Source organism: Falco punctatus, assembly GCF_963210335.1.
Source record: "Falco punctatus genome assembly, chromosome: Z".
NCBI classification, from domain to species: Eukaryota; Metazoa; Chordata; class Aves; order Falconiformes; family Falconidae; genus Falco; species Falco punctatus.
In genome coordinates, this window is record NC_137586.1 from 11,143,797 (window position 1) to 11,157,967 (window position 14,171).

At 54.2% G+C, this 14,171-nt stretch overlaps 1 protein-coding gene across 3 annotated transcripts; it reads right to left on the reverse strand.

Moving 5' to 3' along the window:
- Nucleotides 1–510: 510 nt before the first annotated feature.
- Nucleotides 511–14,051, reverse strand: PIGO (phosphatidylinositol glycan anchor biosynthesis class O). Of its 3 annotated transcripts, XM_080371273.1 has the most exons (11): nt 13,741–14,051; nt 12,922–13,415; nt 11,387–11,530; nt 9,757–9,880; nt 8,592–8,751; nt 7,944–8,117; nt 4,478–6,050; nt 3,748–3,951; nt 3,248–3,450; nt 2,385–2,455; nt 511–1,779 (listed from the first exon to the last, which is right to left on the reverse strand). In XM_080371273.1, exons 2-11 carry the CDS (start codon nt 13,412–13,414, stop codon nt 1,659–1,661), a joined length of 3,267 nt encoding a protein of 1,088 aa, XP_080227399.1. In that variant the 5' UTR covers nt 13,415; nt 13,741–14,051; the 3' UTR covers nt 511–1,658. The 3 variants fall into 3 exon arrangements, with proteins under 3 accessions (XP_080227399.1, XP_080227401.1, XP_080227400.1); XM_080371275.1 differs by lacking the exons at nt 12,922–13,415; nt 13,741–14,051 and adding an exon at nt 10,950–11,168 and having other exon boundaries at nt 11,387–11,522; XM_080371274.1 differs by lacking the exons at nt 511–1,779; nt 2,385–2,455 and having other exon boundaries at nt 3,267–3,454.
- Between the last annotated feature and the right edge of the window lie 120 nt (nt 14,052–14,171).

Consider the following 14,171-nt stretch of genomic DNA (forward strand, 5'->3'; position numbering starts at 1 on the left):
CCAAACTAAACCTGCCTTCAAGGGCCGTTTTCCACAGTGACTGGGCATTGGGCGTAACAGCAAGAACTGAAGCGATGAGAGAGATGATGAGACACTTTCCCCATGACTCTCCAGGGCAGATGAGATGAAAAGGCTTGAGTTACGCCAGCAGTCTGCAGTGAGGAACTCAAACAGGGGCTATCATGGTGCATAACTTAAAAAACAAATGGGATCAGAACAAAAATCAATGCAGGAATCATAGACAAGCAGTCCTCAGCTCTTTCCAGAGGGGAAAGAGACAAAAGGTTTCATAGCACCAAGTAATGCCACACAGTGGTTCAGGGCAGTAAGGAATGCCAGATCCCATCAAAACTGCAGGGGGAACTTTGATGGGATATGGCCAGGCACCATGGTCATGTCCTCTACCCCTGCCCCTAAAGAAAGAAATACGGTGTCTCCTGACCGTCAGCATCCAAGGGTGGGTTTGGCGTAGCTCACTTGCAGCTTGAAGTCCCACACAGAACACCAAGGTGAAAGGGGAGACAAGCACCATATATGGGATCACAAATGCCATCAGCTGCAGTGCCTGACGTCCCTTCAAGCTGACATAACCCCCAGCACGTGCACAGACATCAGTGAATTAAGCCACCTCCCAGAAGAGTTGTTGCCCACTCAGGGCTTTCCAGCAGCAGCTCCCAGGCACTGCGGCTCACACCACTCCTGCAGTTGGGACAGCTGCTCCAGACTCCCCTTTTGTCCTGACCAGACTCAAAATGGGGATGACCTGATGTTCTGTCACTATATCCTGCTGCATCTCAACTGTTCACAATCAACAGCCAGAATCCAGCAGCACACAAAGACATGGGGAGCCCCAGCTGCTACAGCCCAGTCCATGGGGACAGACAGGCTGAGATCATGAGTGGAGAATTTCTTGCCCATAGACACAGCTCTCCCTGCTACCACCCCCTCAACAAACTACGCCTGCTTCAGGCTGTACAAGGCAGCCCAGAGCGCTCCCTACTGCCCTTCACAGGGCTGAGGAAGACCAGGAAAACGTGAGTGAGGCAGGAGGGGCCTCACTACAGAGCAACCTGTTGACTTTACAGAGGAGCAGCTGCTACCAAGACCCCAGGAACCATGTGCATGCATAACCATGTGTACTTTGATTCCAGCATGAAAACTGAGCACGTGGAGAGAAGTGGTGGCTGCAGGACCTTCCCTCTTCTCCCATCCTCATCTCCACTCCTCAGCAGGCCCCTTCCCATCAGTCACTGTCTCTGCACAGGCAAGGTGATGCCCTGCCAGCCACTGAAGCCAACCAACTGCACAGTGGGGACAGCTGTCAGGAAAGCAGCAGCAAGACATCTGCTTGGTGTTTCTCCAGAGAAGCACTTCAGGACTCCCGCTTCTTGGGCTCCTGCAGCAGAGTCCTCCTGCTGCCACAAACGCCCAGTGAGAGCTCTGACCTCCACTTCTGAGAAACACCACCGCAATAAGCGGGGAACGGTTGGCTCCAGTCCTTTTGTGCAGCGCTGAGGCAGGGAGCTGGGGATAATCCCTGACTGCTGTCGGCAGGCACTCGTTGCTGGTGGCTGATGTATCCCTCTCAGCCTGAGGGAAGCCAGGAAACAACCACAGCCTTGGCCAACAAGCAGGTCAGGTTCCCCATGTCTCCAATGCTACCTGAGCTGAAGCTGGCTGAACCAGGTGCTGACAGCACAGTCCACACGCATCACCAGAGAGATCCCCAGCAGGAGACAGATGCTGCTCACCATGAAGCCCAGCGACTCAAAGAGGAACCTGCAGGCACAACAGATGCAGTAAGGATATCACAGCCAGCATGCCCTGGCCTGGCGAAGGCAAGCTGCTACCCTCACACCCAGCAGACAGATCTTCCTGACAGTGAGAGGCTGGTAGCACCCCAGATCCTAAAACTTGAATTACAGTCACTCGCCAGCAGCTGCTGCCTGCAACGTAGAAGCCAAGCACACCTCTGCTTCAGAGGTTGTTCAGGACAACATCCAGGTAGGATCTTGAGTCCCTCAGAGGCTGAGGCCACCCTACACACCTACTAGCTCAGAGGTTTGCTAGTTTAGCATTTCTGCGTTTATCGTTTCTGGTCTGGTATCCCTACCTTTGGCTCTCTGCCCTGAACATTCCTAGCTTCCAGGTGAGCTCTGTACGTACTTAGAAATCAAGATAAGGAGAAACTTCCAGGCTCTAGCTCAAGTCCAGCTTCTGAACTTGAAGCAGGAATTAGTTAAGGACACTCCTACAGCCTCTACTACATAAGAAGTCTGAAGATCGACCACAGTGTCTCTTCCAACATTACTGTCTATGAACTCTAGTCAAAATGTCAGTGGTATGAACCCTAACCCACCATCAGAGCAACTCCTGGGACTTACTTTGGGGCAAAGACCTTCCAGACCATGAGGTGCCTCCTGAGGATCATAGCTGCACAAACACAGGCCAGAAGCTGTGGAGGAGATCAGGAAAAAACAAGTTACAAGTGACTCTGGAGAGACCTCCTGGGCACTAGGTTCACATCTGAAGGTGGTACTAAACTGCACACACCTGAGATGCTGGTACAGCACACACCAGAAATAAGCATCCCAAACAGGATTCCTTTCCATCATGTCCTAAAGTCAGGACACACAGGCAGCTTGGGATATATGCAGGCTTTCCTGGGGTCAGGCTGGGACAGCACAGAGGAGGGCTCACACTGTGGCTAACCTGACCCAGTATTTCACTGAGCGGAGCACTCCTGCCCTCCTGCTGCGGGGCCTGCCCCATCCCTTGCACCCTCTGTGGTCTGACCACACAGGAGAATGATTTCAAGGGCTAAACCCCAGAAAGTTACTAGCTTCTTCCACGGGATTAAATTTCTGGTGTTTCGCTCCCTGTATCACCACAGCACAGGATCAGATGGAAATCACAGCTGGTGCAAAACAGAAGGCATGGTTGGGAAAAGGGGGAGCAGAATTACAACCATGCAGTTTCTGAAGAGGTGTTCCTACTCTGGATAGATGGGTATGAAAAGCAGTCTAATCTGTACTTCAGCTTCCATGCTGGAGCTCTCCCAAAGCACAGAGCAAATGGCATGGCTGAGAAGAGGACCTGTGCAGCTGCTCTTCCACCTGCAACCAGGCATATTACCCCAGGGCCTGTCTGAGCCCTGGTGGACCCCCTTCTCTCATCAAAGTGCCCTACGGCTCTCACAGCACCCCTACTTCTTCTATCTAGACAGTCATCCTGCCTCTGTCCGTACCTGTGTCCCAAGGACAAAGAGGTACTTCAGCCCCAGCTGCAGCAGAGCAGTGGAGAACTTCTCTGGGGACTCCCGCAGCCTCATCTCCATCATGTGCTCCTCTACCTCCTGCAGCTCCTCCCGGGACTCCTTCTTGGGCTTCTTCCTCTGCGAGTTGGGCATCTCACACACAAAGGGCCAAAGCAGGAGCAGAGGGCAGCCAACTACCTCAAGGACAAAGGCACATGAAATTACTGGAGCCCAGGAGGTGAGGAGCCATCATGCCCTGGACATGCAGCAAGCATATACCCCAGCTCCAGTTTGCTGGTCAGGCACAACTGCATGGAGGCTGCAGGCCCCGGGCAGCTCTGTGGCCCCAGAAAGGGACAGCAAGGATGCTGCTGTTCAGCTGGTGCCGGAGCTCATCGCCTCATGCTCGGCCTGCAGGCCTCCAGACAAGGCAAAGAAAGCAGTGAGCCCTGTCTGCTCAGGCTCAACAGCCCAGGAAGAAATTGATTTACCTGCAAAGAGGATATGGGAGGCAAAGGTGTTGGCGCCCACCAGGACAGCAGGCAGGAGTTTTGTGCTGTGGTCAAGGTGAAAACCCACAAATGCTGCATTCCAGTGGATAGCAGGGAAGATGGGCTGGTGGCCTGTGGAATAGAAGAACTGGGAAGCAGCAAGGAGCCAGGAGATGACTGCATACCAGGGCACTGAAAAAGGCTCTGAGAGATAAAAAAATTAGAGACAGGTATCAGCACCAGGGAACAAGACAGGTCCACAATCGAAAAGAGCCTACTGACTTCTCTTCCAGGTTCCCTTTCCACACTCTGTCTTTTGAGAGACAGAAACCAGTCAGGGTCCCACCACAGACAGACTGAGGGGCCAGGCATTCCGTCTGCTGCCTGCCCTGCTACTGGACTCTGTCAACAGCAGTGAGGTCTGGTGGCTGTGAGCAGCCCAGGCAGAAGGGATGGGTATAATAGAGCCCTCTTCCCTAAGGGACTCTCCCACCACCTCCTCCTCCTCTTCCTCCTCCCACTTTACATCCCTGCTGCACACACCTGTCTCCTACTAGAGGATTTAAGCAACTCTAAAATAAAGCTAGGAGGATCCCCTGAGGATCAGTGCATTGCCATTCCCCAAAAGCAGCACATGGACCCTGCCTCTCCCACTGGACATAAAACAAGCTTGCTGCAGATGACGCCCACGCTGCATATCCAGAGGAAGCTCTACTGAGCCCTGACTCACCAGCATCTCCAGCAAGGCCTCTGGCACATGTGTGGATGTGCAGCAGCACAAAAGCCTCCAGGAAGAGGAGCAGGAAGGCGAGACTCAGCCGTTCACTGTGCAGAAGCATCAAGAGGAAGCCCAGCAGGGTGAGCGCTATGACCAGGGCTGCCGAGTAGACACTGCCCAGCCCATAGGCTGCAATGGTGGCCCTGCAGTTGCCCCGCTCCAGGCAGCTCTTCTGAGACTCCTGCATCCTCTTGTAGATCTGAGGGATGACGTGGAGGAAGTTGACTTCAGAGCTGGGAACCCCCAGGTAGGGAGTGACGATGGATCCTGCTGACTCCCGTGTGTCCTTCGCGAACACTGTCATGGGATTGCACAGCAGGAGCAGCAGCCCCACGGATGCTAGTCCATAGACAGCCCATGGAAAGGCAACAACTGCCACCTGCACCAGCTCCTGCAGCTTCCCAAGAGAGTCATCAGCACTGGAGGCAACGGCCCAGTAGCAGGCAATGCAGAGGACCACCAGTGGGAAACCCCAGCGCACGAAGAGCACAAGGGGGTCCGAGCTGTTCAGGTTGCCGTAGCGCCGCAGCCAGCTCCGCACTGCATAGACCAGCCCAGCCAGCAAGGCAACACACAGGAGGTAGAAGAGATTCTTGGCCCGTGTGTTTCTCAGGCTGGCAAGGGGGGAGAGGAAAAGAGAAGGCCGACACTGAAGGATTTCTTCGCGGCACTGGTGGAAGAAACCAGAGAGGCGCACACAGACCAGAAGCATGGCCACGAGGCACAGCAGGTACCAGATCTCTCTCCGATAAGAAGAAAAACCAAGGAGCTGCTGCTTGGGGCCTTCTGGCACAGTCAGGCGACCATCCCAGTGGAGCTTCCCTACTAGCAACATCACCAGCGAGGCCAGCAGGAATGGGGCCACCCTGGCCTCGGCCACGACAAAGCTATCAGAGAACATAGCTCCGCAGCGGAAGAGCAGAATGCCCATGGGGAAGGCCAGCCCCAGCCACTCTCGCAGCCTCTGCCTCAGGCCAATGCTGGCCAAGGGTGGCTGACTGCCCGCCAAACGGGCTCGCTTGGGATGCCGGCCCCACCAGTGCCAAAAAAACCCCAGCTGAGAAGCGGCGGCTGCCCATGATGACATCAGGAGGAGATCCAGCCCCTCCTGGGTGAAGGCATGGGCCAGCCCAAGCAGAACAGTTACCACGAGGCCCCAAATCAGCGGGTACAGGAGGCAGCTGCGATAGAAACAGTCCGATGATGCAGCCAGCTCTGAGGCCACATAGCAGAGCAAGCAGGAAGCAGCAATAAGGGTGCAGCCTCCCACCATACGCAGGGGATGGAAGCGGGCCCAAGACTGGGTGCACACAGCCCGTGCCCCCCGCAGGTAGAGCTGGAAGCGACTGATGAGGCTTCCCAGCCTGGACTCCAGTTCCGGAGGCACCAGTGTTGACCCCTGCACCTGGGCCAAGAGCTGACTGTGCTCCTCCACAGCGCTGGAGAAGAGCTCCTGCAGGTGCTGGAGCTGCTCTGCTGGCAGGTCCTGAGCCACCAGCGAGTAGGAGTGCAGGAAGCGGTCCACCTATGGGAGAGGGGACACTGGGTCAGACAGCGGCACTGGGACCACTGGGAACGGGATTCATTGCCTCGCACAGCCCCTTCAGAATGGAAACAGCCTCAGTCTGCCAACCCCTGCCAGGACAGACCTGTCCCCAGCCACATAACCCAGGGCTGGTCACTTAAATCCAGGATGTGACTGGCAGGAAACACAATCCTTCTGCCAAACCCCTCTCAAGTGATGTATCCATCCTGACAGCCACACTGACTTCTCTCAGTTCTTCACCTGCAGGTGTATGCCTGGTAATGTTGTGTATCAGTAAGAACTTTTATACAGAGTTTTTGGTAACAATAAGGCAAACAGCCCCCAGAAGTCTGAGTCATTACTACCTATTAATCTGCACCCCATGTTGACTTTTACATTGTTTGTCTGAGGACAGACAGCTTATAGTTGATCAGATCAAATTGCTCCCCCTTCTTCAATACAGGCACATTAACCCACTGTACCATAAGCTAAGGACAGCTCACTCTGCTTTCCACTTCAAGAGGACAGGAACAGAGGCAGCTATGATCCCAAAGTTGTAAAAAAAGTCTTACCAGGGCATTAACAGGGCAGGGCACCCATACAAACATCCAGCCGCTCAGCAGTGTAGGTCTGCTCAAACACTGAAACATCCCAACACCTTCACATACCTTCCAGCTGCCTCAGAGCACAGACAGAATCAGTCTGCCCCTACCCATGAATGGCAAACATAGGCACCAGCTCTCCCACAGGCCTGCACAATTTCCCTGGTGTGCAAAAGCTTCTTCACCACCAACACGATCGAGCCAGAAAACTCCTCAGACAAATGAGTGCAAATATTTAAACAGGCAGGATTGGATAACACTAATTCCTAACAGAAGATGATCAATATTCTCGGTGACTAACAAGACAGCAACATACACTACACTATCATCTTTAAATGACAAAGCACTCTGCTGCTCTATAAATACACAGCAGAGATGCTGAACACTTCCGCCCTCCCATCAGCTATCATATCCTCTCCAGCTCCTCACTGCCTTGCACCAGTGGTGTCCAACTGTCACCAAAGAACTGGCTGGGGGCTGCAGGAGTTACTGTTGTGCTCCTAGCAATCCAAGGGTCCCTCAAAGGCAGACCAGCTGAGACACATGTTGCAATGCATGTGGCAAATCTGGTTCTGGATCATGAGATCCACTGAGCCACAACAGATGGCCCTCATGCCCTCCATGGAGGCTCTGGCTTGCCCTGGTAGATGGCCTGCTCCATTGCCTGGGCTTCTTTTATACCTGGTATAGTCACTCTCGTTCAAGATTTGTCCTTCAGAAATTAGGGTTCTGTATTTTGTTGCACTTGGTATAAACTGTTCCTTCTCTACTCCACTTCACTGGCACCTGTTAAATGGTGATTCTTTTACTCAGTCATTCATTAGTGTTTTCCTTCTGCCACTGATCTAGAACTAGAATAGTTCTTTAGCTAACACTTTCTCTTTCAAAACTGAAGCAGCATCGAAACATCCATTTGTACTCTTGAATCTCCATTAACAAGACTTGGCCCTAGCCGTCTTCAGCCTTGAGGAACCAGCCTCCCTGCCAGACTCTCCAGTCACCAAATCCACCTGTCTGGGACCAACCCTCACCCTGAAGTGAATACCACCTTCCCAGCCAGTATTTTACACACTGCAGCACTCAACATCTAGCACTAAACAGGTAACTCTCATTTCTCTTTTGAGAAAATGATGCAACCTTTTACTGGAGTAAACACTGCAAAGGAGGTAACTCTTCAAAATAAGTTCCCCACGAAGACAACACCTTGCCACCACGTCACCTCCACCAAACAGAAGAGGCTTGTGCTTAAAATGCCATTCCTTCTCCTCTCCAGTTCAATGGGGAGGCCTACCTGCTTGGCGTTGATGTGATAGACCGAGAGTTGCTGCAAGGCTGCAGACACAGCATCGCCATCCCCGGAGAACAGCTCAGCCATCACCTCCCCGATGTTACTGTAGGGGATGGGCACACCCAGAAGCAGGGCCACAGTGGGCACCAGGTTCACCTGGGCAACAGCCTCGGGCTCCTGGAGAGGGAGAAATTGGAAATTTGGAAAGAACACAGCAACATGGCTTTTCACTGGGACTAGAGGATGATGGGGAAGACTTTCCTCTTCAGAGGAGAATATGGGTGAACCAGGAGTGGGAAAATGCAGGGGAAGGTAGCGGCACAGCTCTGCCCTCCCTAAGTGCCCTGTGGAGGGGAGGATGCTTGCTGGGAGCTGCAGGTCCTTAGGTACGCCCCTGGCTGCTTAACAGCTCACCTGGCCCTACTCAAACACCCTTCACAGCTGGAGGGGCCTGAACATGGGTCCCAGACACTTCGGTTACCAGCACCCCATGTCAGTTTTTCCATTGTTCTCTCCAGAAAGGTGGCAGACTCCTCACCTCCTCTCAGTCTAAATGACCCCAATGGAACTGTTACTCTCTAACCCCAGGATGCATCTTCCACCCTGAATGCCACCTCAAGCAGTGACAGCTAAGGATCAGCTCCTTCTCACCTCTGGAGGGCCCGTGCCAAACAGGGGCGTTCTGCTGTACACAAACAGCGCTGCGTTCACTTCCTTCTCGCTGTCACCGCCGTGGTCTCCAGTGTCTGTCATACCATGATCCCCAGCCACCAGAAGAAGGGTGTCATTCCCCAGGTGATCTACCAAGGATCTGTCACCCGAGATAAGGAAGGTCAACTCCTACCTGGGCAGAGGCCCAAACAGCCCAGGTGGGAGAGGGCATGTCCCCACCAAGCCTGCCTGCACCACAGAGGTGAAGCCCACAAAAGGATCTGAGCAAAACCAAGTGCTGACACAGAGCTGTAACAACTGAGCCAGGTACTAAGGCAATGGATGCTTTACAACCAAAATGAAAATTCTAAGCCTTGAGACAGAGTGGACTGCTCTTGCTCAGGTTCCCAGTGAATGGTGGCTGGTTCCTCTATGCCTCCAGGGATCTTGACAAAATGCAATTCAGAAGAACAGTTCCCAACAGGAACACATTTTAGGCTGCATCTATTTGGGTCTTGTATACTGCATCATGTTGTGTGAGCTGTCTCCGGCTTTTATGGAAAAAAAGAGGGGACCTGTCCCTGAAGAACACATTAGGTATGACACAATATGCACTCTCAGGTGCAGCAGGGGCAAGTTACCCACTCCTTCTAGCAGCAAGAATTAAAGCAGTCCTAATTAGGAGTCAAAAGCCACAGCATTTTGGGCTGAGCCACAGCTGTGTGGATTTCTGGATCCCATTCTGCCCTCTGACACAAAGGTGCAACTCATGGGCCTGTGCAGTAAATGCATCATTCCCTAGCCAGGGTCCTCCAAGCGCTTCTCAAACAGACCTCAGTGTTAAAATCCCCCTTTTGAAGATGAAAAGAGTGAGGCTCAGTACTCCAGCTGCACCATCACCTGATGGTTTGGCTGAGAAACAAGGCCCCAAGACCTGAAGACAGCCTTACCTCTGAAACCAAACCTCTTGTGAACATGGGTCTATGCAACCGAGACCACCCCATAGCTGAGGTTTCAGCTGCTGCTGACCAAAGCCATTCTCCATTTTAACAGGCACAGTAAAAGTCCCGTTGCTCTCTGCATCTGTAAACTCCCTGGGAAGACCCCACCAGCCTGGGTCAAGGAAGAGACCAGCTGGCAACCCCGCAACTGCCGCACTAATCACCTGAGCATCTCATTCATCTGGGTGAGCTTCTTAGCCATTTCAGGATGGTCAGGTCCATGTTTGTGCCCACAGTGGTCCACGCCGAGGAAGTGAGCAATCAGCATGTCCCATTCACCACTGTCCACTGCAGAACAAGAGCAGCCTTATCACACACACACTAACCCGGGATTCAGGCATGGGCTCTACATATGGATCGTCTTGCCAGAGCTTTCTGGTTGCCTCTGGAAACTGCTGTTTCTCCCCCTCCTGCCATTGTCGCTCCTAACTCTCAAGTGGACAGTGCAGGTTTTAAAAGAAGCACACTCCTGGGTTGCTGGTGCCTGGGTACAATGCCATGGGAAGCTCAATGCCCGGTAAGTGCCCCAGTATCCATGTTTTTTGTCCACCACTCCTCAGGAGGGGAATGGCTCAATGTCACCCAAGTCACTTTGAAATACCCTTAACTCAAACTGCCACAAACTGAGTGTGTATAAGTATATAAACTTATAAAGTATATAATGCTATTATTGCCCCAGCCAACCCCCCAGGTTTATATACCCAGCTTGACGCCCCATGGTGTGGAACACCCCTTTGGCTGGTTCAGCTCGGCTGTCCTCGCTGTGTCCCCTCCCAGTTCCCTGTGCCCCTCCAGCCCTCTCGCTGGCAGGGCCCGAGAAACTGAAAAGTCCTTGACTCAGTATACACCTATACACCCAGCAATAACTAAAAACATCAGTGTGCCATCAACATTGTTCTCACATCAGCCAAAACACAGCACTGTATGAGCTACTGAGAAGAAAGTTAACTCCACCCTAGCCGAAATCAGGACACTGAGCTAAACCAAGGGGATGCTCAGGAAAAGGAGAACCCAGAACTACAGTCCTCTAGAGATATTTCATGTCAGACTCATCAATGTGCCCCTCTGCATCCAACCTAGGCCATGTGCCTGGCACACCAACGCTGTCCCTAGCTAGGAAGTTACCTGGGCCTCTCCCCTCTGCTTCAGGGCCTCAACACCTAAAAATCAACATATCTGGAGTTAAAATTATGAACTGCAGCTCTCGCACAGGGCATAAGGACTTCCCCCTGAAGGGCCACTGCACTCTTGATTCACTTTGATTCACACAGATAAAACAAAGAGCACTCCCCTGGGTCCCAGGACCGCAGAACAATCTGAAATCACCTAGAACTCAGAAACCAATCTCACAATTCACCTTCTTCTGACAGCTGGGAGCCAATGACGCTCTGCTGAGAGCAACATTGTGCCCCAGCCTCCCAAGCGGGTAGCTGCGCTGTTGTGTATTTCCCAGAGCACTGTGTGCCCCTGCACAGACACGTGTCAAAGTTAAGCTGCTCCTCTGGCTCCATCCTGGCAGCATATTCCTAGGACAGATATTGAAGTCTAACCTCGTCCCATCAAGTTGCACTCTCTCCTAAACAGAGGAAAGGTATTTACAGAAACAGTTCACAGGCTCCAAAAGCTGGCTTATCTGTGGAAATGCAGGTAGAGCACTGTAATCCCTGTGCAGCAGTGTGTGACTGCCCAGAGCCACTTCATAACAGAAAGAACTCTTTGGTCCTACCCCAAACTTGCAGTAGGACCCCCACAAAACATATGGGCTATTCAGGCCCTGGGGAAAGAGCTGCTTACCAGTTGGATAGAGATGTTGCATGATCCCATCATCCACAGTGTGAAGATCCTTCACATTAAAAGATGGGAAGAAATACGCGCGGAAGAACTTCTTGGGGAAGAGTCCTTCCCAAGTGTCATCACCCATGAAGACCACTCTTCTTCCTAATTCAGCAAGAAAGGAATTAATGACAGCAGGGAGCCCACATGAGTCATGCTGTTACTCTCACTACAGCAAAGAGCCTGGGCAGGTCCAGGTCAGGGTCTAGAACTCTGGCTCCTTTCCAACCCACACTCAAGAGCAACCTAAAATTAAAATGACCATCTGGCTGTAAATGAGTTTGAATACAGGGAAAGACCAACCCCGTTTCTAAGCCCACAGGTCCTGTCCCCCTCCAAACCCACCTGCACAATATCACGACTTATCTTTGACCTCTGACATGTCACCCCAGCAGAAAGACCAGTGAGTTGAACAGGCGAGGAAGCAGGCAGGTACCCACTTCACTACAGCACTTAGGAAGATGCAGCACAAAGCAGACGAACCTTTGCCCAAGGCCTGCAACCCCACTGTAAAACACAAGGCAGCAGACTGGCTGCTGACAGGGGCTGAGGAGAATCTGTGAGTCCTGGGTTCTGTTTTTTTAACACAATGATGGTGGGTCTTCACAAGCAGAAAGGAGAAGGCAAAAGCACTGACACTTCCCACCACCCTCACTCTGCTTGTCCTGCCTGCTGGCAGGCAGCTCTCCGTGTTTCCACAAAGCCTCTCCAGCCTGCAAGCAGGAACTGTTTCTTCCGAGGCTGCTGCTCTGGCATAGGGTGTACCAGTGTTTTGCACCTCAGATGATTTACCACATTTGCCCACCCTGTCACACTCAGTGGAGCAGACAACCCCATCACACTAACTCCTCCCAGGCACTGGTATGTGTGCCACTCTAAGCCCTGGAACGAAACACCTCTGGGTAACACAAGACTGCATGCTGTCCCCTTCTCTTCACTCCATTGTCCTCGTCCCAGCCAAAGAAGCCCTTTACTGCAGCACTAAGCACACCCCAGCAGCACCAAACCACAGAGGAAATGTGACGAGGTCTCTGCCAAACAGTTGCAGGCAGCTGGCCAGGCAGGCTTGCTGCCTGAGTGACAGCCCCGCAGTACACCTGGCACCAGCTCCTCCCTCGTCATGTGTCTCACCTGAGCGCAAACATGGACACAACTGACTGCCCTTGGCTTCAGGAAGCCATTCCTGGTGGTGACCTTGTGACATCACCGTCAGTGCAATCACTTTCATCTGCTTTCTCGTCATCTTTGACGACACTGAAGATGAAGCCATGGTCCCAGCTACTTCTTACTCCCAGTATAAGATGAAGAAACCCTACCTGTCTGACAGCTCTGCCTGAGGTAATTTTCATCTGAGTAGGGCAAAAGAATTGTCTGACAGGGTGGATGTGTTGTAAGCAGTTCCCTTCCCAGTGAAAGAAGAATGAGAGTGCCATGTGAGCACTGATCAGTAGCTTGCACATACTTGGCCCCGTGGGACACTGCCCCTGCCCGCCTACCGTTCTGCACCAGCTGCGCCAGCAGGTTGTCCTCCTGGATTGCGTAGGTGGCAAAGTTGCTGCCCACATCGATGAAAGTGGGCAGCGAACCGGTGGTGAGGCCCTTGATGCGCTGCATGGTGGCAGTGGGGGGGTCGGCTCGGAAGCGGTACAGGCGGGCATGGCGAGGCTGGGAGGTTGCAAGGTGGTGCAGAAAACTCAGCTTGTTCTCATAGGGCAGCGGGCTGGCCTTGGTTGGATTAAAACGTGCAAACTCGAAACTGAGGGCATCGATGATGACAAGCACGGCCTTGGAAAAGCGCTGGGGTGCCCAACAGGAGCCCAGCGGGAGGCTCTGCCTCTCCCAGGGCGGTGGCACCAGCGGGTCCGAGCAGGAACTGCTGCTGGCGAGCTCGATCCGGGTGAGCAGGAACCCGCTCATGAAGAGCCCGATGCCGGCGAAGAACAGCAGGCACACCCAGGCCAGGAACAGCAGCACCGGCCACCGCTGCATCCTGGCGGGGGGACAGCAGGCTCGGCCGCCGCGCCGCCGCTGAGCCGGGCCCGACTCCGCACCCCGCCGCGGCCCGCACCCCTCCCCCGGCCGGACCCCCCCTCCCCTCCCCTCCCCTTCCCCGGCCGGACACCCCCCCCCCGGCCTCCACCTCACACCCGGGCTCGCCCTCGTGGCCCCCCTCCCCCCCCGGCTGCCCTCGCAGCCCCTCACCCCCCGCCGCCCCCACAGGTCTCTCGGCCCCCCTAGCACCCCCGTGCCGCACCCCCGGCCCCCCACCCCTCAGGGCCCCCTCGGCCCCCCGTGCCGCCCCCTCCCCTGCCTACCTGCGGCCGCCAAGCTCCAGCGCAGGCCGCCCCCGCCCCCCCGGAAGTGCCGCGCGTGGCCGCGCGGCGGCGCAGACAGCGGCCGGTGGGGGGTAGCGCCCCCTGGCGGCCGGGAGTCGCACCACGCCCCCGCTTCTCTAGGAGGACCCCCACCTCGACACAAGCTTTGCTTTAATTAATTAATTAACCGCCAGAGGCGTTTCTCCTCCGTGCGGCGTAAGCTACGAGGCGCTCGCTATAGAGACCCCGCCGTCACACACCACGGCGGCGGCTACTGGGAGGGCAAGGGGATGATGACAGGAGCTCACACCCCTGGAGAGGGGGGTGTCCCCACAAGGAGACGGGGGTCCCGGTTCCTCCCGCAGGCCATTGGGAGCGGCAAGAGCCCATTTAGGGGGTACAGTGGGGTCACGGGTCAGGCTCCCAAGTGC

Bases quoted from the DNA above. Each gene is read 5' to 3' on its own strand.
- PIGO (XM_080371273.1), bottom strand. From the start codon at position 13,414: ATGCAGCGGTGGCCGGTGCTGCTGTTCCTGGCCTGGGTGTGCCTGCTG. The intron at 9,881-11,386 runs GTAAGCAGCTCT...CTTGTTCTGCAG, and splicing joins GCAACATCTCTATCCAACTG to TGGACAGTGGTGAATGGGAC. The intron at 6,051-7,943 runs GTAGGCCTCCCC...CCTCTCCCATAG, and splicing joins ATCACATCAACGCCAAGCAG to GTGGACCGCTTCCTGCACTC.